This window comes from Cyrtonyx montezumae, unplaced genomic scaffold (genome assembly GCF_038088225.1).
Source record: "Cyrtonyx montezumae isolate F1298 unplaced genomic scaffold, pur_monq_1.0 scaffold_10, whole genome shotgun sequence".
NCBI lineage: Eukaryota > Metazoa > Chordata > Aves > Galliformes > Odontophoridae > Cyrtonyx > Cyrtonyx montezumae.
In genome coordinates this window covers 37,038,383-37,061,203 of record NW_027071826.1, presented here as the reverse complement: position 1 = coordinate 37,061,203, position 22,821 = coordinate 37,038,383, and the positions used below count along the sequence as shown (strand labels likewise).

The window sequence follows — 22,821 nt, the reverse complement described above, 5'->3', positions numbered from 1 at the left end:
AAACACCATTAGCTCTGAGTCTTCGGCGTGTCGCTTTCCTTCTTTAAACGCATCGGTGAAGCCGGGCCGTGAGCCCTTTCGCTGCAACTGCTGCTCTGCAGCCACCAGAGGGTGACAGGAGCTCGGCCACGCGGCTCCCGGCTCGGGGAGGAGCCCGGGGAAGGCCATGGCGGACCGGCGGCGTCGGGCCCGCGTGCAGGGCGGCTGGGCCGGGAGCGGCGGGGCGGCGGGGCGGGCGGCAGGCAAGGAGCGGGCGGCGGCTGGGGCAGCGGGCAGAGCCGGGTGCCAAGCCCCGCAGGCCTTCTTTGGCGCAGCTCTGCCTTCTTCAAGCGAGGAGGAGCGCCGTGCTTTCCGTGCGGTGGTTTGATGCGATTCTTTTTTTCCCCTTTGCTGTAGCACCGAAGGCGCCGCAGGGCAGCGGCCGTGCCCCCGCAGGCGGCGGGCAGGCGTGGGTGAGGAGAGATCAGCTCCGCTCTCAGAAGCAGTTTGTCTTTGAAAAGCCGTCCGAGGTAAAAGCGAAGCGGTTTCTAGCGGAAGCTCGAGCTTTCTGAAACTTTAAACTGAAAAAACTTTTCAAATGTGAGGCCGTAATCTCAAGCAAATAAAAAAACTGGGCTGAGCAGAACTTCTGGAGCCGTTTAGCGAGTACAGGTTGGGACTGTGTGGCCCATCCGTTTAGCCTCAGTCTAGCCACAAATGTTATGAAGTCATCTTGGCTCTCACGGCTTGGAGGAGGGTTCTGTTTCAAGCGGAGCCCTGGCAGCTCGCTGCTACTGTGTCCTGCTTGCTTGATCCTCAGTACGACCTCACGTCTCAGCACTGAGCTCAGGGAAGAGAAGCATACTTCCTAGGGCAGCCAGAATGCCAGTCTAGGCTGGATTAAACAGCTGGCCTTAAAGAGCAGCCATCCCATGGTGCCTTTTAAGACGCTGACTCTTGCGGTCTGATCTGCCTTACGTTTTCTTGTTGACTGTGGCTGAGATTCGGTTGTTACTCTTCTCCTTGCTCTGTACTTATACTTCTGAATGTAAGGCTGAGATTTTTTTAAATTATAATTCAGTATTGCAGTAATCCAAATAATTTATGTCCTTTAAAGGAGCATTTGGTCGTTAAAATCTGTCTGGAGGGTTAGTTGCATGCAAGGGTTTTGGAGGGGGAGGGATGTATTGTTGCGTACCAGCTGTCCAGAGAGTGTGTTTTTCCTCACTGTTGCTACAGTGCTCACCTATCTAGAGTCACCAGAGATGGCAGTGGGCTTTGTTGGACTGAAGTGTGGCAGGTATGTGAGCATTTAGTATTCACCATGTGTTGTCTGATTACCTTTCAGGTGGAACGCAGAGTTCCAGAGGCAGGTGTGATTGAGTAAGTATGCAGCTGACTTAACTGCCTTTCCTGCAGCTTTTTTGCTCTGCTCAGTGGGGGGAGTCTGCTAAAAAAGGGTTCCTTCTGTAGCTATCCTTTTTCACATCCATACATTTGAAAGGAATTTCAGTACAAAATGTGAACCTTTTTGTCCAGAACTGAGTTAGGAGAATTCATGTCTGTTGTAGTAGTTACCATGGCTTTGGTATAGAATGAAACAGTAGGGGATTCTTGAATAGCAGGACCACAAGCACATCTGCGTTGCTTAACAGTGAACGTTTTCCTAGACAAGGCCCCATGTGAACTATATTGGAAATTATGTGCTGGAATATAGGAATGTAGCTGGTATGGCAACTCAAGCAGCGTTTCTTCTGAAGGTTCAGAAAACTACATGCTAGTGTCATAGTGAAGCTACGCACTCAAGTGGTGTAGATGATTTACCCTTTGTGTAAAAACAGGGATCTTCTCAGAGCAGACTTGGTATGAAGCATGACGAGGTGTGGTGGTCTACTGTGAAGTTAAAGACCTTGAAAATTAAGTTTGCTTTGGTTTGTTGTTGTGGTAGAATTAATAGGTAGCTCCTATGAGGCAGGTTACAGGTCCAGCTGCTCAGATCCAGCATTTGCATGTCGTTTTTATGCTGAGGGATCTACTTCAGGTATGATGCTTGGTGGTATTCATGCAGAGCAGATGCAATTCAGATTAGATGTTGTGCAGGGCCCTCACACTACTGGTGTGGTAGTGAACAGTCCATTAAGTAGAAGTGCTTCTTGAGAGATCTGTTTCTGTCAAGATTCACAAAAATATTGGTGGAAATAGCAACTGAATTTCCCAAAAGCACTTAGACACTGTAACAGAGGTTCTCATGATATAACTTTCCACCTCAATGTGATGATGCAGCCATATGTTCTTTTGTTCTTTGCACTGTTAGTAGCGATAATGTAGCCTCTGCATACTAAGCAAATTCAGTGTGTTAAAACATGCAGTAAATGTTCACTGATCTTTGATTTGTTGTGGTTATTTACAAATTAAGATCTGTAAAGGAATCAGAACTGAGATGCTGTTCTCATTAAAACAGTGTATTGGAAGGTTTATGCTCTCAGTGCAACCTCAGAGGAGGTCACCATTTGTGTGTATTCAACTTTCTTGTATACAGGACAGTGTAAAACAGGTCATGACGATTGAGTGAGCTGGTCGACTGTTTTGGTGCTGCCTCACTCTGACCACCTCTTTAGGACACTTTTGCTTCCCTTAGTAGTACATACCTTGTTTTTTGAAGAAAGCTCTCCTAGCACAGGCTCACGGCTGTTTTGGTCTATGCTGCTAGATGTGAGATTTGTTCTTGTTGGTCCATCTGATGGCTCTTTCTTTTCTACACCCTCAGCAAACCCGGTGTGTATGAGCTCAGCACAGGACCAACCGGTGTTTCTAGGTAAGTGGAAAACACGTCTTTGGAAGCCTGTGTTGTTCTGTGCTGTTGTTGAACTACGAGGTGATAAGGCAGCTCTGCAGTCTGGTCTGTGCATAGTTCTGACTGTAGGAGGCGCACCTTGCCCTTCTGTGCATCATCAGTTCAGAACTCCTCTGGAAGCAATTTGCTTCCCAGGCAGCGGAGCCTCGCACAGATCCACAGCACTGAAGAGAAGAAAGAAAGGATAGAGTGACAGTAGTGATAAAGGGGTATTGTATTCTAAGCACCATGGAAGTGGTGGATAAAGCTCAATTGCTACCTGTATTGATGGTAGTACCATAAGCGGAGGTGTCTAATTTATGAAGTGTGATAAGAATGCTGGTTTTTTGCACAATATATGGCTTATTGTGGGACTCATGGCTTCTTGTCATTGTGTTTTTGTAGGTTTGAAAAACAATTAGATGTATTTGGTTAAAGGAAGGCCCGTCAGGAGCTCTTGCTGTCTTTTCTGCCTGCATTATAGGCATTCTTACCTTCTTTGGGAATCCTGTAAATGAGAATATTTTGTCAAAGCATACATAGAAGCTTTTGTTCCTTTGTTCTTTCATGTGTGTTCTTCCTTAGGATTCATTTGGTTCCCGGCTTCATTGACTCAGAACAGGCAGACTGGATGTTTGAACAACTCCTTCAAGACATACCCTGGGGTCAGAGAACGCACGTCAGGCAGGGTAAGGTGTGTAGCTTGGCTTTCCAGCTCATCTCTGTGTCGTTTCTGCACCAAAATCCACACCTTGCCTGTTTTTCATTTTACATATTGCCTTTGCACATTGCCTTTCAGGTCTTCAGTGCATAGCTGAAGTGTACTGCTGCTTATTTTTTAAATCTCTGTCACCATGTTCCTATACATAATTAAATCAGATCTTTCCAAATTCAAGAGAAAACGAAGTTGCCGTTCTGTCTTAAAATCTTAAAGGATTTTCCTTTCTGTGCCGTCCCCAGCTCTTTTTCCTGTTCTTTTTTTCCCCATTAAGTCTATACTCCATTCCTTCTTACCATCTCCCAGTGATGATGTAAAAACTGTGTTCTTTATGTTCTTTCACCAAGGATATTTTTTGCCACTCTCACTTAAAATCCCAGCAGAGCACGTTTCTTTTCCCTTGTGTTTGACTTTTGGTAGCAGTACTCTGTAAGTAAGAGTCTGCTATTCTGGATTTGTTCACTAAGGGGCACCTGTTCTATCTAGATTTCAATTTCTAATCAGGAATGCATATCAAACATTATGTTGGAGTAGTTACTGATGGTGGCTGGAAAATTTCTTCAGTGTTTATGCTTATTAGCCAGCAATAAAGATAGCGTATGATGGAGAATGCCACCCGTCAAACATGAGAAATAGCTACCAAGGTAGACTTTCCAGAAGCTGAAAATACTTGGTGTTTATATTACACAAGGAATGCATGTGTATTTAACAAAAATGTGCCAGCTTGTCCAGCTTTGCTGCTTCCTGCTTCTGTGAAGCTGCAGTTTTTTCCCCTTCATCCTTATTAGTGGTTATACTTTGCAGCTGAGGCCAGTGTATTGTGTACTGGAACTGGAAGAATCCAAAGCAACCTATAGTGATAAATAAAATGTCAGTGTAATCTTATCTTTAATTTGTCCAGTCGTTGCCCTGTCTGGCATAGGGATGAGAAAATTGATGTGGTTCCAAGATCCTTGCAAGATGATCCCTTTTGCATGGGATCAGAAATGTAGCACAAGGCCTGCTCTTGAGTAATACTCCTTCTCTTGGGTTCATTATGTAAGGCTGAGGAATTTCAAAGGGGCAGCTTTTTAATTTGAGGAGAGTGGCCTGTCATTCCTTTTTGATGATGTTTCTGTGGCAGAATGGCAGCTTTCTATTTTCAAGCCCTGTGATAGGGCAACTGAGAAAGTCTTCCTGTTCTTCTTTTTTCAGAGGGATCTTTTGAGGAGCCACGGCTTACGTCCTGGTATGGGGAACTTCCTTACACTTACTCCAGGATAACAATGCAGCCAAACCCAAATGTACGTGCACAGTTTGCTTTTATTGTTGTCTGGAAAAAAAAAAAAAGCCACTTTGCCAAGATTGAGAGACAAACAATCCCTTCTATCTTTTTCTTACTTTCAACATCTGTCAGAATTTCTTTTGTGATCAGCAGCAGGCGGTAGCAGAATGTGGATAACTGTAAAATCAGCATTATGAGTGGATTGGTTGAGAGAAGCGTGGTATAGTGGCTAAAGTTGGGAAAGGGAAATGATTTCTGCAGTTTAATTCAAAGTTTGGGGTTTGGGTTGCTATGTAGCTATGCACAGAAGTCTTAACTGTTCTGTGTGACTTATTCTGTGCATCTTCATGTTGTAGGTTGTAGCGTACACAGTCATAGTGAGTTTAGAGCATGTGCAGTCATACTGAGTCTTTCACTGTAAACGTGATAATATCAACTGCTGAAATATTTACGTTTAGAAACACTTAAATTCAATACAGCTGAAATGAGAATTCAGGCATGTTGGTGATTCCTGTGTGAATGTTATGAAGCTCAGGACATCATGTGCCTGCTCAGCAGCTTCAGATTGTTTCACATAATTTCCCATGCTATTTTGGCATGGTCAGAAACCTTCCAAGTAACTTGTTGATGTTTTGTTCCTGCTCAGTTACTCTCGCTGGCTTCCAGCCTGTTGTCCTGTCTGCTTATTTCTTGGTATTGCTTTGCTTCACAATTCTGAGACAGTAGTCTGCTGTTTTCTGAACCATAAATTGTGACTGTTGAAGGCTGGACGTCATGCAAAAAGTGTCCCAAGTCTCAGAACTACTGCTGGTGGGAACACTTCCTAGCAAAGCCCAGTTTGAGGGCAGGAAAGTGTTATTTAACAAGATGAGCTGTAAAGAGTTTGTAGTCTCAAAAATTCCACAGTTGGAAGTCTCTGTGGAATAATTTGTGGTGGGAAAACGGGCATTTTTTGTGCTTACTCGTTAAATATTATTTTAATTGGACTCTTCCAGAAGCAGAATGGCTTCAGGGCTTTGAAGTGATCCCACAAAATCATTCTGTTGTACACTAATGATTTCAATCTAGTTCAGAGTTGCCAGTTGTGGAAGCTGTTCCTGCTTAGAGGTCCGATAGAGACCATGTGCCCTAGAAGTTCACTGTTCCAGTCTAGTTTATCTCAAGCTGAGAATCAGCACTCACTGGAACACTGATTTGTTTTTCTCGTCTCAGACACGCAAGGACCAAATAAGTCACACGTGCAGACTTGGTCTTTTATCCCTGAATCATTCTCCTTTTTACTGGGAAAAGGAAAGTGTCATGCACCAGCAAACTTAGCTGGCAACCAGCCCTGCCACTGTCTGGAAACTGCCTATGGGAACTTCCCATGGACAGATACGTGGGTAGACTGCACATGGTCACTCTGACATCTTACTGAGCTGTGTAGGTGTAAGTTCCTGCAGCCTGAAGAGACTGTGGATGGGATAAAGAGCACTGCCCTTACCTGTGGAATTTATATCACAGAAATATCCTGAATGAAAGCAAATGTAATTAGATACGCAGCTTGGCCAAAGCCAGTTGCCTTCCTTGATCTTTTGATCCATAGGGGTATTTAGTTTGTGTCTCACCTTTTTTGTTTGGTAAGACTTGGCGTGATGGCAGCACTGCTAAGTATGATGCTGTGCTAGTGCTTAAGTGAATGTTGGTATTAGAGGAACAGTTCTTCATAAGCAGAGATGTAGTTAGATAAGTAGTAATGTTTCATAATAATGACTTCCATTGTGCTGGTTTACAGTGAAATTTCCACTGAATTGTGGACTTCACTATATAACATTTCCACCCATACTGCTTTTGTGATGGGAACTGAAGGAATCCAGTGTGGTGGGTCGTTAAAAAGTGCTTTCAGTAGTTCTTGTTGTGTTCTTCTGTCATTGCATTGCATGTTCACTGCATACTGCAGTTCTTGAGATCCTGTGGTTTTTTCCTTCAGGCAGCCCAACCAAGTACAAGCTATAGCATTTTTGGCTACTGTTACTGATTTCCTTATGTATCTCATAGCTACAAGCTGTGTGCAAGTATAGTTAATTATTCATACGGTGCTTAGTCACTGAAGGGGTGACTTAGCTAGAAAAATTCCAGAAAGAAAGATGACATGTTGAAGGCTCCTGCAGCATTGCCAGTAGGCTAAAACCCTCCAAATGTAGTTGAGCATGGAAGGAAGGTGGTGCAGACCTGATTATTTGAAGCTGGTACTGGGAATTAATTCCTGTTGCCCGTTCTTCCTCCTTCCAGTGTTCACTCAGAGGTTTGGAATCAGATCTTTGTCCTCTCTTGATCTGCTTATATAATGGACAGAGATGCTGGCCTATGTTGCTTTGAGCCTTTTTTTCTTTTTCTTTTAGCGTATATCATGCTTAAAAGTAGTCTGACAGATGAAAGCCATGATGTAAGCTTATAACACTGAGTAATGATTCACTGGACTGAGTTGTAATGGAATGTGCATAGCTGCCATAGGCTATGGGCACAGTAAGATGTCAGCAAAGGAAAGGCTGAAATTCAGGGCCCGTGACACTCATTTTGTTGTAACTGAAAAGTTGCAACACTGAAATCAAAACCCCAAGAGAAAATGAGCTGGGCTCAGCAAGCTGTGCCAATACACCTGAGAGCAGAGGGCTGTGCTGTGCCAGTTTGGCCAGCTGTTGTCTTTTGATCTGTGTCTGCTACAGGGAACTAGGAGTGTGTCATATAGTCACCAACTCCAACTTTTTGCTTGCTAGCAGTGGTTAAGTCAGTCAGATGCTGTCAGATCCACGTGTTAAACTCTTCTGATTTGGGCAGGAAATTAAAATAGAGAGATATGCATGGGAGAGGTTGCATATCTTCTGTTTTAGTTCAGAGCTGTTGCTGTTTGCTCATGGTCTGATCAAACAAGTTTTACTCTATCTACTTTTTCACTGTTTAGTTAATTGAGGTGGCTGCCAACACCTGTACAAAAAGCAGACTGGCTTCATATTTTTAAGAGGTGATTTAGTGTGGAGCCATAGGTAACATAAGCATGTTTTGCAGGAAGCCCATTCCTCAGCTTTACTAAAATCTTAGTGAGATTTGTGCAGAGGCATTTGTTTGGCTTCAAGTTTATTGTAGTGGCAGTGCAGTGTGTTTTATTTCTTATCCAAGAGTAATTGCCCTCTTGTGCCCTAATGCTTGTCTGCCAACCTGCTTTCACTGTATTTATCTTACTCCTTTCGTACCAATTGCAGTGGCATCCTGTGCTGAGCATGCTAAAGGAGCACATTGAGGAGTTCACTGGCCATACCTTCAACTCCCTTCTCTGCAACCTGTACCGAAACGAGAAGGATAGCGTGGACTGGCACAGTGATGATGAGCCATCTCTGGGAAAAAATCCTGTCATTGCCTCACTCAGCTTTGGTGCTACACGAACCTTTGAGATGAGGAAGAAACCTTCCCGTGTGAGTACACTTAACAGTGTCATATCCTCAATACTTTTCCCTCTGTTTGTATAACTTAGTCTCTAGAAACAGGTAGTAATGTTAGTAGTTAGCGAAAGCGTGTTCATAAAGTTCTGTGAAGTAAGTGTAGGAAGCAAAAAGTTCATCACGTGGAATGTGACGTTTTCAGGGTGGGAACGGAATGGCTCTGAAATAATGTGCAGCAGTGATATTGCAGCCTGGTACTGTTTTGCCATAAGCAGGTCCTTTCCCATTACTTGTAACGTTAGGAGGGAGCTTTCAGTGTGTAAATGAAGCGTAGATTTGATGCCATTTGGTTACTCTCTTGTAAGCAGTATGTAATTCATAATATATGTGGGATGCAGAGTAGCTCTGATCGCTCCTGTAAGTAAAAATCCCCTCAGCATTGTTTGCATTCTGACTTGTGTAAGTTCAGATTGAGAGACAGTGAACAGCAGGAAGGAACAGTTCATTTCTTTCCCCTAAGATACCAAACTCTGATATCACACTTCACAGACTAAACAGGGATCATTACTTGGAGAGGAAGCACGTGTGGATCATCCTCTCAGGAGTTAGTTGCTGATTCTGTAGAGAATACTTTTCCTAAATAAAATGTCATGTTGCAGGCCAGCTTAACACTCCACTTCTGCCATGCATGTTGGTTGAAGTAAAGGAATCACACATTCCTTTGTTGAGAACAGGAGCCTTACTTTAGGGTATCTTGCTTCAGATGTCTTTTCTGTGTGTCTTTTGTTATATGGTGGTATGCTTGCAATGAGCTTTGGTTAGAAAAAACATTGCTTTTCAGATATATTTCTACGTAGTCTGAAAAGCACTTCGGATCTTTGGGAAGATGTTTGCTGACTACTTATGTCGTTATTAATTCTGAATCAACTAATTCAGAAAGCAGAGGCAAAGATGATCAATGCATAAGAAAAGAGTGCAGTGAGGTACTGAAATCTGTTTGTCATGGGTCACCCAGCTGAACAGAAAGGCTCTGAATTTTAATTGGAAAAATAAATAACTTGTATTTTTCCCCAGGTCTTTAATGTATTGATTCCTTATTGTGTGAAAGGAGTTTAATTCAGTGGTCCTTGAGCATGAGATCACATCACCAGTGCATTGTATTGCTGGGCATAGCATGAGTAAGTGTCTTGGATGCTGTGATGCTAACAAAATGTCAGCTGGCAAGTTCATTCTTCTGGGAAGCTGTGAATGGTGTGTGAGTTCATTTCTGGATTGTATTCCCTTTCAATGGATCAGAATCTAAGCCACCTAGATTTATAAACTCTGCAATTTCTGCTTAAAAACTGAACGCAGTTCTTAGGCAAGGTGTCTATTTCATTTTCTAGTTTTTCAAAAGTCATCCACATCAAAAGGGAGAATTCAGTCCATGCCACTCATAATTGACCAGCTTCTTTGGTCTGTAGTGTGTGCTTCTTCCTGAGCTGCAGCATTTTCTAGATATGTATCACTCAGGTTTCCTATTTATTTTTTTTCCTTAGGTCTCTGATCTGCTCTTTCTGCCTTGTTAGATACTAAGAATCCCTTTGCAACTGTGACATACCTGTTTCTAAAGATTCCCACGTGCAGAGTGCTGTTTGAACACGTTGCTATTAGCTGTGTATCTTGTGCCTAAGAGAGTTTGTGCTTAAATTATGTATGTCACGTTACGTATTCTTTGCACGTTCCAAAGCCTGCAATTTTCTGAGCATCCTATGGCACTAGGTGCTCTGCCAGGTGGGAGTTGCTAGAGTCTCTGATGGAAATTACAACCTTTCAGGTTATACCAGCAAAGAAGTAATTTTCGTGCTCTATTGTAATGTAGCATTCTCACTTTCATTAAGAGAAAGTTAAAGTTGATAGCAGATATTTGAAGTTTGATCGTTACTTTGTTCAAAAGCAAGTTATGTGAGTAGGGAGGTAGTCTGGGGAAGGATGAATCTAGGCTGGCAGTCATCGCTGGTGTTTTAGGCTCTTATCTGGCTTAAAATCTGATGCACTGGTAATGGCAGATTTCCTGGAGGCAGTCTCCTCTGGGGGGTGGGGAAGAGGAAGTAATTCCTTCCCCCCCCCCATTAAACCTCTTTGAGGGACAGGGTAAAGTTGACCTTAGCATTTCAGAGGTCATCTTTTCTCTCTGTTCAGTAAGTACTTTTAAGTATTCTGAGATGGAAGTTACCATGAAAATGTGGTAGAGTCTCATGAAAAAAAAAAGTAAAGCAGCTGCCTGTGTGTGATTGTGTACCGAGTACAAAACAGCATGTACCAGAAGTCAGTAACACCTTGTACTGCTGTTGGGGAGCACTGGAGCAGGGCCTTTGGAGACTTGCTTTGTATTCGCGTGCACCTGTACAAGCATATTTTGTCTTGAAACATCGATGGACATATTAGAGAATAAAAACCTATTTTCCTAAGTCACCTGTGGAAAAAACAAGTCATGTTGGTGTTTGTTTGAGCTTTGTTGTCATCACACATTTGTGTTGAGCTTTTTACATGTGCACTGTAGAGATTTGATGGAGCTTACATAGGCCACTCTGAAACTGCCACAAAAGGAAATCTTTATGTCCTTTGAGGTTTGGGGGAGGGGTGAAGCTATTTATCTGCAGGCGGTATTATTTTCTGTTTGAAAATTGATTCCAGAGTGAGGTTAAGGAAAGGTCCGGTCTTGTTTTTTTCTTTTTGGTGACTGTTGTACTGGATGAGTAAATACTTACCATGTAGTAGGTGGGGAAGGAGTGTGGAGAGGCGTGCAGAGCCTGCCTGAATCTGCATTGCCTCCCTTCTGAGTAAGAAGATAATTCCTACTCAGATTTCAGCCCAGTACGTGTAAAAGAAAAGCCTCATCTGTTTTTTGGAAGCAAATCTCTCACTAGAATTGCTACAGGGACTTTTGGTGGAAATTAACATAATGCCAGAAACTGTTCATCTTTACCCACTGGAGTTTTTAAGCATTCTTTCTCTAACATACAGCTCTTTCTGTTTGTTTGGACCATTTTACTCTTACTCATCGCCGCTCAGTTCAGGCAGTGCCAAGGTACCCAATTAGGTCTTTCTGGAAACCATGAGAGGTTTCTGTTGAAGGGTGAAGGGCACTCTGTGATGCTCCAGCAGCCCCGTATGCCCAGGGCCACAGGACACAGAGGCCTGGGACAAGTTGCTGCCTGCTGTGGTCCTCAGTAACCATGGTGACTGGTGGATGCTGGGCAGGGAGGAAATTCTGTGCACGTTAGGTAACAGCATGGTGTTTGTGGCATTCTGTGAACCAGCCTTCACACGGGTCTGTCCTTCACATGAAACCCTAAGACAAGGTCCTGCTGTCCTTGCATAGCTGCTCCAGCAGAAGTTAGCACTCCCAGTACTTTAGTAAACTGCAGAAAAATAACCCTCGGTGTCCTAGCAGCTCTAATTGAAGACTGACATGCGAGTGTATGGAGCGCAGTAGAAACCAAGGCTTTAATGAGGATGAGTGGATTGGCAGGAAGGAGACTTGTGGGCAACAGCAGCTGTAGAGGAGGTGTCTTTCTCTGCCAGTATTGGCAGGGCTTGAGCAGCTATAGGCAAGTGGAGAGGAAGAGGCAATTACTTCAGGCTGCCGCAATTGCAGAAAGCGAGGTCGGCAGCAGCAGTTTAAAGATAGTCCTGTGTAGGAGGGTGGGGGGATTACGTGAGGAAGCGGCAGTAGGGCTAATACTCACTCTCATTGAGCCCGTGAGAGCTGCATTGAGGATTTCATCAGAGGTGGTGAGAATAAACAGGCAAAAATGCAGCGTTGATACATAGATCACTCTGAAAGTAATGCCTTCTGTTTATTTCCATGGAAACTACAGCAGTTACAAAAAGCACAACAACACTATCTGATAAACTCTCAGCTACAAAGCACTGTTCTTCAACAGTTACCATCATTCGCTATGCATTTGCACCAGTGATGAACAAGAGCTTGCATGCCACACTCATAACAGTAGTCTGCACCTGCAGAGGTGACCCACTGTCACCACTGCTGATGTGAATCACCACTGCCTCACTGTGCTCACATCCACTTCTTTGGTCTCCAGAAATTTTCAGCAAGCACCAATGAGTGCATATGGGTGCCATTTTTTCCACAAAGAGGAATTTGGTGGCACATCTTCGTTTCACACACACTTCTGTGTCCGATGCCATCCTGTCACACTGCCCATGTGCTGCCAGCTGCACATGGCAACAGTGTGTAATGGGATATTGGTGGGAAGGTTCAGCCTCTACTGCCATACCACCAACATCATCCACCTCTGATGTCTTGGGCCAACGTAATAACATAGGAGGCATTACTTTCAGATCAGCCCTCATAGATGAGCCCAGCTTGTTGTGGAGATACAAATGGTGCTTCCACAACTGGTGGTCGAGGAGGAAAGAGAGATACAGGCAAGATGGGAATCTGAAATATAAAAGATTTGAAGTTTGTAAGGATAATTCTTACGCTCAAGGTAATAGGTAAAGCAGAAGACCAGGAGCCAGCACTCTGTCTTCCAGATCTTTTCTCTATCTTTTTGATTTTATAAGTGCTGCTATTACATATTGGTTTTTCTAAGCCAAAATAATGTTTTCTCCTGAATCATTTATCTTAAAAGATTAATTCTAATTAATGATCTGCAAGCAGGAGACAAAAATAAGTCCACTGTTGTCCTTCTACAAAGTGAAATGGTGCAGTCCCGTGAAACAAAAATGCAGCCATGCAATGGTATTTCATAGCTTTTCATCTGCAGTCATGTTTATGATTTCTATTCTTGAAATTATCTCGTTTCCTCTAATGTTTAAGAAAAAACTTGGCATTGTGCATGACTTCTAATAGAGCAAGATAAATGCCTAATCAATTCCAGAAGCTCGGAAATACATTTTGCAATATCAGGTGCCATCTATGTACTTAGATTCTGTATTTGGGAAAAAATAGTGTTTTTCCTACTCAACACTTGAATACAAATGGGATAATTAATGCACCAGCAATGAGAAGGCAAGATGTTGAACAGAAGTTGCCTAAGGTTTGTAGCAAGTTTTTGCAACTGTTGAAGGCTAATACCAGAAAATATTGCAAGAGTACAATGGAGCATTGTGCCTGCCCGTATGGCATTCTGGGAAGACAGTCCATGTCAGGTACAGTATGGTTTCACGAGGATGTAGCTGTCGCGATTGACTAAGACAGCTGTGTTGGTGTAGTTGGCTTCCCTGAGCAGTGTGACACCACCCTGTGTTGCTCTGATGCAAAATTGGAAGGGACGGTGCAAAGAAGTGGGGAGTTACTGTTGTGAGTGATGTCATGTGTGTCAGACCAAGGCTGCGGTGCTGCTACTTTTAGTTGTAGTGTTCATGCTGTAAGACAGTTGTGTGTGATCTGAAAGCTCAGTACAAGCCTTGTGATTGATGTGTGTCCTCTAGTTTAGCAGTCCTGCTTAATGATAATGAAGTTTCAAGAGAACTTCTTTTACAAATTACTATAGGAAAAATAATTTTTGACAGAAAGCATTCTTTATCCAGCAGATAGCACTATACCAACAAGTATCGTCTGGAATCTGAACCAGAACCAATTCATAACAGAAGGAAGGTGTTCAGTTTTGATGAAGTAGTTAACCACTGGGGTCAAAATTATGATTGCAAAATGTTTCCACATAGAACTCTTTAATTCACATGGATGTTTCCAAAAGAGTCCCAGCCTCTCTCCAGGATTTTGCACTGGATGTAGGAAGCAGTTGTTGAACTTGAACTGTGTTGTACAGACAGTGAAATGCAGTATGGCTTCTTTCATCCTTAAAGTGCTCAACTCCTGAACTCTCTATGTAATATGGTTGCAGAGGAGTTTAGTTAGACTCTTCCTGATCCTGTAAGGGCTTCCTTTCTTCCTCTCATTTCCCTGTTTTATAGAGGTCTGGTTTTCTGCCAAATTCACTTGCCTACTTCAGTATCCACTGTTTGTTTTTAGGAAGAGAATGGAGACTATACTTATGTAGAGAGACTGAGAATCCCACTTGATCATGGGACTCTGCTGATGATGGAAGGAGCTACCCAGGAGGACTGGCAGGTAAGAATTTATGGTCACTCCTTATTGCACTTTACTTCCAGTGCAGTTTTCTAAGTATCTGCAAGACACTTCCATAAAGATACAGAGTATATGTTTTCCATCTAAACAAATATTTCAGTATATGCTAGAATTAATTTCTACTTCAGAATATCCAAGCACCCCCAAAAAATTAGTTCTTATTCAGCTGCTGTGTGGTAACAGAAACTGTCTCACGTGTAGATGTTCGTTGCAGTTCCTTGATGAAGGCTGCAGCCTGCAGCTGAAAGAGCAAAATCAATTTGGGAACTTAATAAATAAATAAAAAGAAAAGATGATTTGTTTTAACAAGCCCACAGTAATCTGCAGAGACCTTTTTATTTTTCTGAGTGGCTCTGAGTATTCAGAATGTGGATGTCTTGTCTAAATTGAATGTTTAGAAGGCCATCATAGAATATTAAAATTCTTTACATTGATTACCCGTATTTTAGATATACGAGCTCAAGGATGTTTGTTTTCTCCTCTCGTTTGTTTTTCCATACTGCTGCTCACAGCATCGAGTACCTAAGGAGTACCATTCCAGAGATGCACGTATAAACTTGACCTTTAGGATCATTTATCCGGAACCCGATGGAGTTTGGAAATGAAGAGGCACTTTGGGCACTTTTGAACATAAACCACAGGAGATCGAGAGGCTCAGATTTAGAAGAGGCCTTACAGGAAGGAGCTCTGAGAAATGTCTGATGGGGGAGAGAGCTGATGTCGTGAAGATCTTTGACAATCTGAAGTTACCTGTTACGCAAGCTGTGCTGTTTTGTTTTCAGAAGTGGTATCGTTTCAGGTGATATTAAATCACAGACTTTGTTTGGAAAAAAAAAAAAAAGGATTATTCTTAAAAGAAGCTCTGAGGGGTACTGACCAGAACAGTCAGCAGCTCAGAACTGACTCTAGGTTGCCGTGCTGGAGTTTGCCTGGCCTACCTGTTGTTAGGAACCAGCAAGCTGGTGATTGCTGCCTTGATGTTTGGCCACATATGCTGACTGCGTGGTTCTTTTACTGCAGCTGAATGGAAGCTGCAGTACTGGATCACAGCATTGGTTTGGTGTGTCTTTATGTTCTGCTTCAAGTAGGATGCATCCTACGTTGAAGCATGGGTGCAAGAAAGGCTCTTCAGTGCAAGAGTAAGTTGGTGTTAGGAAAATGTCTGTCTTCACTTAGCCAGCGTTTTCTGTAGTTTAAATTTGTTACTTGACAAGAGTGCTCAGGTTGTTAATACTCACTTATACCCGTATGTTAAAGTATTGGTGATCTATAGGACAGGCTGCTGAGCTCTTTAATCCCCTGTGCTCCAAAACTGGGCAGAATCATTTTCATTGTGCATCAGCCAAATTCATTAACAACTTCTTTATCTGAATTATCATTCCGTTTTAGAAATTGCTTACTCTTCTAAGATGAATGAATGTTATTAGAAAACTTGCTTTGTTATCTAATGTCATCACTTTCATCCCAGTTCCTACAGAAGTATGTTTTTGGAAATATATTTTCAATCCAATGTTAATTCCTTCAATTTGAATCTAAGTTCTAGGCTCAGTGATGCATCTCCTGAGAATGAGCATTGGAGCAGGTGGCCCTTTTCTTTAAGGTTTATTTTCTTTGGGTAACTGATACTTTGTTTATTACCCTATATGCACACCCAGTTTTGGCAGTTCTTACAGAGAGTGTTTTCCCTTAACCATGGAGCTCTGCAGACATTTCCAGGTATTCTGGCAAGGCAGCATTTTAGCATCCATCAGCTCAGACAAGCTTCCTTTGTTCACATTGTGTTACCTGTAGTTATGCTACTAGAGGGAATAGAAGGTGGGGACTACTGGGAATCTTTAAATCCCCAAACCTCAGCCTGTGAAAATTGCAACTGGTTTGAACTGAGTAAAGCCCTGATGTGTAACTGACGGCAGGGCTGTGCTGAGGAAAAACAGTTTTTTCACTTACTTTCTCAGAGTCAATTCATCATGTTAGCAAGTTGTGGTTTAGTTTATTTGTTCTGAGCTGTGAGAAGACAAAATAAGACAGTTTACAAGAGAATTGCTGCATCCCATGTTTCTTTCCTGGGGTGACATCATTTTATTGCTGCTGTCCCCTGTGTGCTGCTCACTTTCCACGCTGGTGGCAGTGGGAAGAAGGCGTGTGCCGTCCTTCCTCCCCTGTCCCGCAAGGGGAACAGTTGGCACGGAGGTCAGGTTTCTTCATGCCAGATGGGGTGTTGGGTGTTGTGGGTCCTTCCTTCCTCCCCCCACCTCCTCCCAAAACGTCCCCTAGCCAGGTGGCAGCAGATTGCAGCCTCCTGCCCACCGGAACAGCCGGAAATGGCTTAAAGCAGAGGAGATTTCAGCCCACATCTCCTCAGGAGGTCTTTCTGCGGCGACATTGTCTTTGTGGAGATTTGTTCCTTAGTGCTGTGAGTACTCTCATGGTTCTCAAAGCAGACGTGTGCAGAAGTAGCATTTAAAAGGTTCCTGCTTCTGGTGTTGTTCTCGTGACACCAGGAAATCAGCCAGCCTGCAAATTTCAAGCAGTACATTCAGGTGTTCCTGCTGTTGGAATCAAGTGCACAGTGTGGCATTCATTTAAGGTGGTAAATGTGTAGAGTCTCCAACTTATAGACAGCTGGAGGAACTTTTCCCCTAGTTATGTGGATTTGAAAACAGTGCCTCTGAAAGTGCTATCCAGAGGTTTATTTTCCAGTCATGAGGCTTTCCTTCCTTCCTAGAATTGTTTTGACAGCACAGCATTCCCAGCCAAAAGCTTATTGAAAAAGTTTTAAACTCAGAATTCGTGACAGTCATTTGAAGTAGAATGTATTGCAGGGCTGTTGAGTTTATCCAAAGCCCAATGTTTTTACATAACACAAAGGATTCGGTGAGGAGATTTTTTTGTGGGTAGTTTTGCTTTTGCTATTCTCACCAGAATCAAGCATGGAGTTGCCTGCCCTTGTGAGCTGGTGGAGCAGATATTAGGAGCTGCTTTGCCTATACAGCACTTTAGGATTTTATTTTCCATACTTCCCCATAATCTTCCCATCTCTCCCGAAGTGCTTCTCATAGCCATTTGCTTTCCCAATCCCACTCCTATATTATTTGTTCATATTTATCTCTAGCTGTTTCTCTCTGAACAGGTGTGTGATGTAGCAGGTATCAACTGTGCTCTTACTTTCTTCCTGTGTCTCCTCACTGTGAAGTATTACTCTTCAGCAGAGTGTGAATGTCTTTTCCAAGGAAAGCTGAAAAATGGTGTTCTTCAAAAGCTGTCCTTGCCTGTGCTTTTCCAACAGATTGCCTTTTTCCAAGTAGCAGTTGTGTTTTCCAAAATACAGCTCTCAGTCTTGATGCTAAGGGGCAGATGAATAGAAGCTAGGATGGAGCGTGGTCTTTTGCCCCAGGGAATGGAGCTGTTATTAACAAAGAAACAAAACAGCAAACAAGAACAAGCCACAACCACCCAAACAAAACGGCCGCCGTGTGCCTGGTGCACGGGGTTGTTCCATCAATAATATATAACCCTTTGCTCATTTAGCACATACGTAAGCAATAGCATTAATAAACCACAGTGGTATCAGGAATCTGTGTCTCCCTACTACTTGCAGTAACCATCTAATCATGGGATACTTGATTACAGATTAATTCTAGCTATGTACTTTCCACTTGTCATGACTGATGGGTTAAGTTTTAGCTACCTGAAACGTGCTTCTGCCAGTAGCTATTTAGAAAGAGGCGGAGTGCCAGGAAGGGGTTAAGGGGCCAGAATGTTCACACTGCAGCACTGGCTGAGTACAGAAGATTGTTCCCCTGGGGGGTTCGGATAGGAGCCCTGGGATGGGTGCTGCAAATCCATAACAGCTCTTTGTCAAGTGCTGCTGCTATTGACTTAGCTAAAAAGCGTTTAACACCCACTTTGCCTTTTCTGGTCATAAACATTTTCAGATTGGATATGAAATCTGCCTCACTCTGTTTTGTTTTTGAAATGCTTCTTGTAAATGCTCAAGGTTTCCATAGCAGCCGGTGCCATTTGTTTGAAGTGGAGCTCACCGGCCTGTCCTCCTGCACCTCCTGCACCTCGCTGCTGCTGGGATCCTGCAGCTATCACTCGTTTTCTTGGCACGCCCATGAGCAACTTGTAAGCACTGTGTAGTGGCTCACCAGCAAGTCCTTGTGAAGTGTGGGCCCTTTCCAGAGGGTGATGACTTAGTAGATGACAGATGTGGGCTTTCTCGCTTGCCGACCTGTTTGATTTACTTCCTTCTCTTCCTGTGCACCATTCTGTGCAGCTTTGGATTGCTGTGCGAGCAGCACCTATGTGCAGGCACCCACCTGCGGCTCCAGCTTAGGTTTTTAAACCTGGAGCATTTGAAACACGAGAGAAGAACATTTTTCAGCCTTGCTTGTGAGACAAGCACCCTGCCTCCACGGGATCCCCCTGGCAGCGGGCTCTGCTGTCCCGGTGGTGAGGTCGCATTTCAGCGACCCAGATTAAAGGCATGATTTAAGCCACCGGAATAAATATAGTTGTTACATTAGCGCATTGCAGGCCTAACTTCGGGGATTATGTCACAGGATATTTTTTTCCAAATTGTCTCAACTAAAAACTTAAGGCTTTTCCTGGTTATTGCCATGGTGATGTTGCTCCAACTCAACACTGAAATTTCCTGGAACCTTTCGTAATCCTGACTGTGAGGGAGCTCACTGCTCAGGTAACCTGGAAGGAAACTTCTGTATTTGCACTGAACAAACTCGGTGTGTTAGTTGGGGTTGGGGCTGCTAGTGTGCTGAATTTCTCAGCAGGGCCTGGGATCCTCTGGTGCTGAGGCCATTGCTAGCACAGATTGCATTCTCCAGGCTTGGTGTGGGTGTGAGGTGCTCTTCCCCACCACCAGCACATGTCTGGGTTGCCACAGGGAAGAGCTCAACCCTCGAGACCCTGTGGACGATGGCCCTGTCCCTGGTGTGGCCAAGATGGCAGAGCCAAGATCCAGGGATGGGGCCAACTGTAAGCCCTTGTCATGTACCCAGGGCTCGGGCTACATTTAGCCACTAAGAACTAACAGAAGCTTGTTCCCATATTCAAGTAATTGTATCTCCCAGTACAAAGGCTTCAGACTGTGTCTGGCCCTGAGACTGCAGCAGAGCAGCCAAGGAGCTGTGTGCTTGCAGCCAGGTGCCTCCTCACACTGATGCTGGAACGTTTCCTTAGCACTGGCAGTGCTGCCCCATGCTGCCTGTACCTCGCTCCCAGCCCCACGTCCACGTTCTGGAGCCAGGCAGCAGCAGGGCTGCCATCACTCAGCTCCTTACCAGGCCTCAGCAGCGTCCTGTGTGGGCGAAGCTGCTGGAGGGTGTCTGTGAAGTATTCTCACATTGGCCCCGTGCAGGAGATGGCTGAGCCACATCAGGCTCTACTCCTCTCCTGCCTTCCCTCTCTGCTTCCCATATCTCTGTCCCCATCGCAGCCCTATGCTGTGTTCTGCTGCTGGCTTCTTGTGTCACCGAGTCCCCTTGGCCTGAGTGGCTCTGAAGTGTGGTTGCAGCCTCTGCTCACGCGTATGCCATTTCTTGTCTGTGGCTGAGGCTGTGGGATGTGGAAAAGGTTATGATCCCTCGGATAAGTGGACGTGGGGTCTCGCTGAAGCAGGCCCTTAACGTTCCTTAAACCGCATCAAAAAGGCCAGGAGTGTGTGGAGATCTACACGTGGCTCGTGACGGCCTCTTATCCCGGACTGGAGCTGCACTTGGCCAGCTGCGGGGCTGAGCGCTGGACCCGCGTCTCTCTCATCTCGGGTACCGCGGGCGGCGATGCGGAGCTGGGCGATGATGAAGCGGAGCTGGGCGGTCCATCCCGCGCTCTCGCAGCAGCCCGTTCCCCCGCGGCCGGGGGGCGGCGGAGGAGAGGCGGTGCCGGGGGCGGGGGGCCGGGGGCCGGGCGGTGCCAGGCGGCGGGGCCGCGGGTGGGCTCTGCCGCGGCTGAGCATGCTCCCGCGTGGGCACCGCCGCTCTATATAACGGCGGCGGGCGCAGCCGGCTCGGCTGAGGCGGTCGGGACGCGCTCCGCTCGCACCGCGTCTCGCCGCGCGGCACCGCGCCGGATCGGGATCGCCCGCTCGTCGACGGCTCCTCGACGCTCCCGCTCCGCTCCGGCCCCGTTGCCCGGCACGGCCGAGGCAGCGTCCCCCAAGCCGCCGGCCCCGGCCCCCGCGGCGGGCGGCCCCGCGGGCGGCAGGATGGCCGCCAAGCCCGCCGAGCTGCTGGGCGTCTGCTCCAGCTACCAGGCGGTGATGCCGCACTTCGTCTGCGTGGCCGAGGAGTTCCCTCCGCCCGCCCGCCCGGCCCGGCCGGCCCGCGGCAAGGCACGGCGGCCGCGGCAGTCGCGCTTCAAGACGCAGCCGGTGACTTTCGACGAGATCCAGGAGGTGGAGGAGGAGGGAGTGTCCCCCATGGAAGAGGAGAAGGCCAAGAAGTCCTTCCTGCAGTCGCTGGAGTGCCTGCGGCGCAGCACCCAGAACCTCAGCCTGCAGCGGGACCGCCTGGGCAGCTGCCGTCTGCGCAACAGCCTCGACTCCAGCGACTCGGACTCGGCCCTCTGACGGGCGGCTCGGCTCGGCTCGGCTCGGCCCGGCGGGACCCGGCGGGACCCGGCCCGGCCCGCGGACTGCTCCCGGCGGCGGCGGGGACCCGGCGGTGGGAGGCTCCGCTGCCCGCCGGCTCGCGGTGTTTTCTGAGAAAGCGCTTGTACCTTCGTTTCTATTTGATTGTACGAAACTCTCCGTCTGAAAGACAAAAAAAATATATCTTTTCTATCCGTTAGAAGAAATGAGCTGTTTTAGACGCATCGAGCTGCCGGACTTTGTATTTATTTTTGCATTTAAACTGTCGACTGCATTAATTTAATATGTTTCTACCTGAATGTCTGTTATTATTTCCATAAAAGAGTAATAAAATCCGATATATTTGCACAGTAGCCGCGGGCCGTCCTTATTCTGGTGCCTGCTGGGATGGAGATGAAGGGCTGCGGGCTGACCTCACTCAACTTCGTTTGCTTTGTAATGTTCGTGTTCGGTTGGATTGGTGCTTAAGGATTGTTTGCAACTGGCTGTGCCCAAAACAAGGTGTCGTTTGTGGCTCCTTGTTGTGCTCTCATCCGAGTGCTCCCGTTTTCTCCCTGTCCGCAGCTGTGTATGTGCACGGGTTCAGGACACATAGCTGGCACGGGCTCCTGTCCTATAGAGGCAGCGAGCGGGTGAGCTTCACCCGGAGCTGATGGGCAAAGCGTTTTGGTGTAGGACAAGTGAATTCTTTGGGACTTAGGGGTGTGTGAGTACACGAGTCTTCCCGGTCTCTGATCGTGTATTTCTCTGCAGAGGGAGAGGCAAATCACCAGCCCGGGAACCTCCTTGCTGTAATTCCTCAATCCAGTGGGACTATCCCCGTGCTGACAGCTCCCCTTGGCCCTGCGATCGTCCCAGTTACCGGGGTTACCCCGGGTGATTGTTGTGAGCCTCTGACCGACATCTCTGCAGTCCGATGTGGAGAGGAGGTTTCTTAAATCCTAGCTTCAGGTGCAGTCACACCGATGCACCCCACGATGGCAGAGGTGCAAGTGAGTGTGACAGATGGGGGCTGGGAGCAGCCTGGTGGGGTGCGTGGCACCCACTGCAGTGTGGCCCAGGGCTGCTGGGAAGCCACGGTCAGAGCTGCCTGCCTCAGAGGTGAGGGACAGCAGCAGAGTGGGGAAGCTTCCTTTGGGCAGGTCCTGCCACAAGTTCTTTAAGTCTTACAGTATCCCGTGCAACGTGAGAGCCAGCCCAGCCAGGCAAGCCGTGAGCCCTCACTGCCCAACCCAGGGCTGCTGTCTGCAAGGAGGTCAGTAACACCACTTCTGAGAGACAGAATGTGCTGGATGTTAATACAGAGGTAAGAGCCCCATCCCAATAGTTAGGCTGAATAATTAAGTTCCTCTTCAGCTGTTCCTTGTTAACAGCTTCCTGCCTCTTCTCAAAGCAAATGTCATGCAAATGGGAGATGCCCATGCAGGCTGGTGTTTCCCTTCCCAGTACTCTGCCCTGTGCAGAAGAGGAGCACAAAGTGCTTTAGCTCTGCTCCAGAGAGGCCCCACTGTGCACCAGGCTGCCTTGCTGCAAATTCTGGAGGTTCTTCTTGTCATGAGTATCCATCCTGTAAGGGCTGCAAAACCACTGCATTAAATTCACTTCACTGAGGCTAATGACTGCATCAAAGGCTGCCAGCCGCTTCCCAGGCTGCAGACGTGGGCTGTTCCCTTCAGCAGTGTGCAGCCTGAAGCACCCAGAGATGCTGTGTGGCAGAGCTGGGACACAGTGAGTGGGCACGGGCAGCCTTCATCTGTGCTGCAGGGGACACAAGGAGGGGAGACACAGGGAGAGAGAGAGCAGAGCATGTGGCCCTGGGCTTTCTGAGCTCCTCCATTGAGTATGGCTTTGTGTCCCAGTGCCAGCCACCTGAGCCTGTGAGCATGGAGCACAGGACCCCT

General features: G+C 46.1%; 2 protein-coding genes across 2 annotated transcripts; both read left to right on the top strand.

The window, feature by feature from the left end:
• Positions 1-166: 166 nt before the first annotated feature.
• ALKBH3 (alkB homolog 3, alpha-ketoglutarate dependent dioxygenase) lies at positions 167-15,765 on the top strand. Its single transcript, XM_065755592.1, has 9 exons — positions 167-265; positions 315-509; positions 1,328-1,362; positions 2,747-2,794; positions 3,398-3,501; positions 4,725-4,813; positions 8,034-8,243; positions 14,194-14,292; positions 14,823-15,765. Exons 1-9 carry the CDS (start codon positions 167-169, stop codon positions 14,913-14,915), a joined length of 972 nt encoding a protein of 323 aa, XP_065611664.1. The 3' UTR covers positions 14,916-15,765.
• A 4,662-nt stretch (positions 15,766-20,427) lies between these two features.
• Positions 20,428-21,273, top strand: CUNH11orf96 (chromosome unknown C11orf96 homolog). The gene has a single exon (XM_065755720.1). It carries the CDS (start codon positions 20,537-20,539, stop codon positions 20,897-20,899), a length of 363 nt encoding a protein of 120 aa, XP_065611792.1. The 5' UTR covers positions 20,428-20,536; the 3' UTR covers positions 20,900-21,273.
• Positions 21,274-22,821: the final 1,548 nt, after the last annotated feature.

Bases quoted from the DNA above. Each gene is read 5' to 3' on its own strand.
- CUNH11orf96 (XM_065755720.1), top strand. From the start codon at position 20,537: ATGGCCGCCAAGCCCGCCGAGCTGCTGGGCGTCTGCTCCAGCTACCAG.
- ALKBH3 (XM_065755592.1), top strand. From the start codon at position 167: ATGGCGGACCGGCGGCGTCGGGCCCGCGTGCAGGGCGGCTGGGCCGGG. The intron at 266-314 runs GCAGCGGGCAGA...TCTTTGGCGCAG, and splicing joins AGGAGCGGGCGGCGGCTGGG to CTCTGCCTTCTTCAAGCGAG. The intron at 510-1,327 runs GTAAAAGCGAAG...ATTACCTTTCAG, and splicing joins TCTTTGAAAAGCCGTCCGAG to GTGGAACGCAGAGTTCCAGA.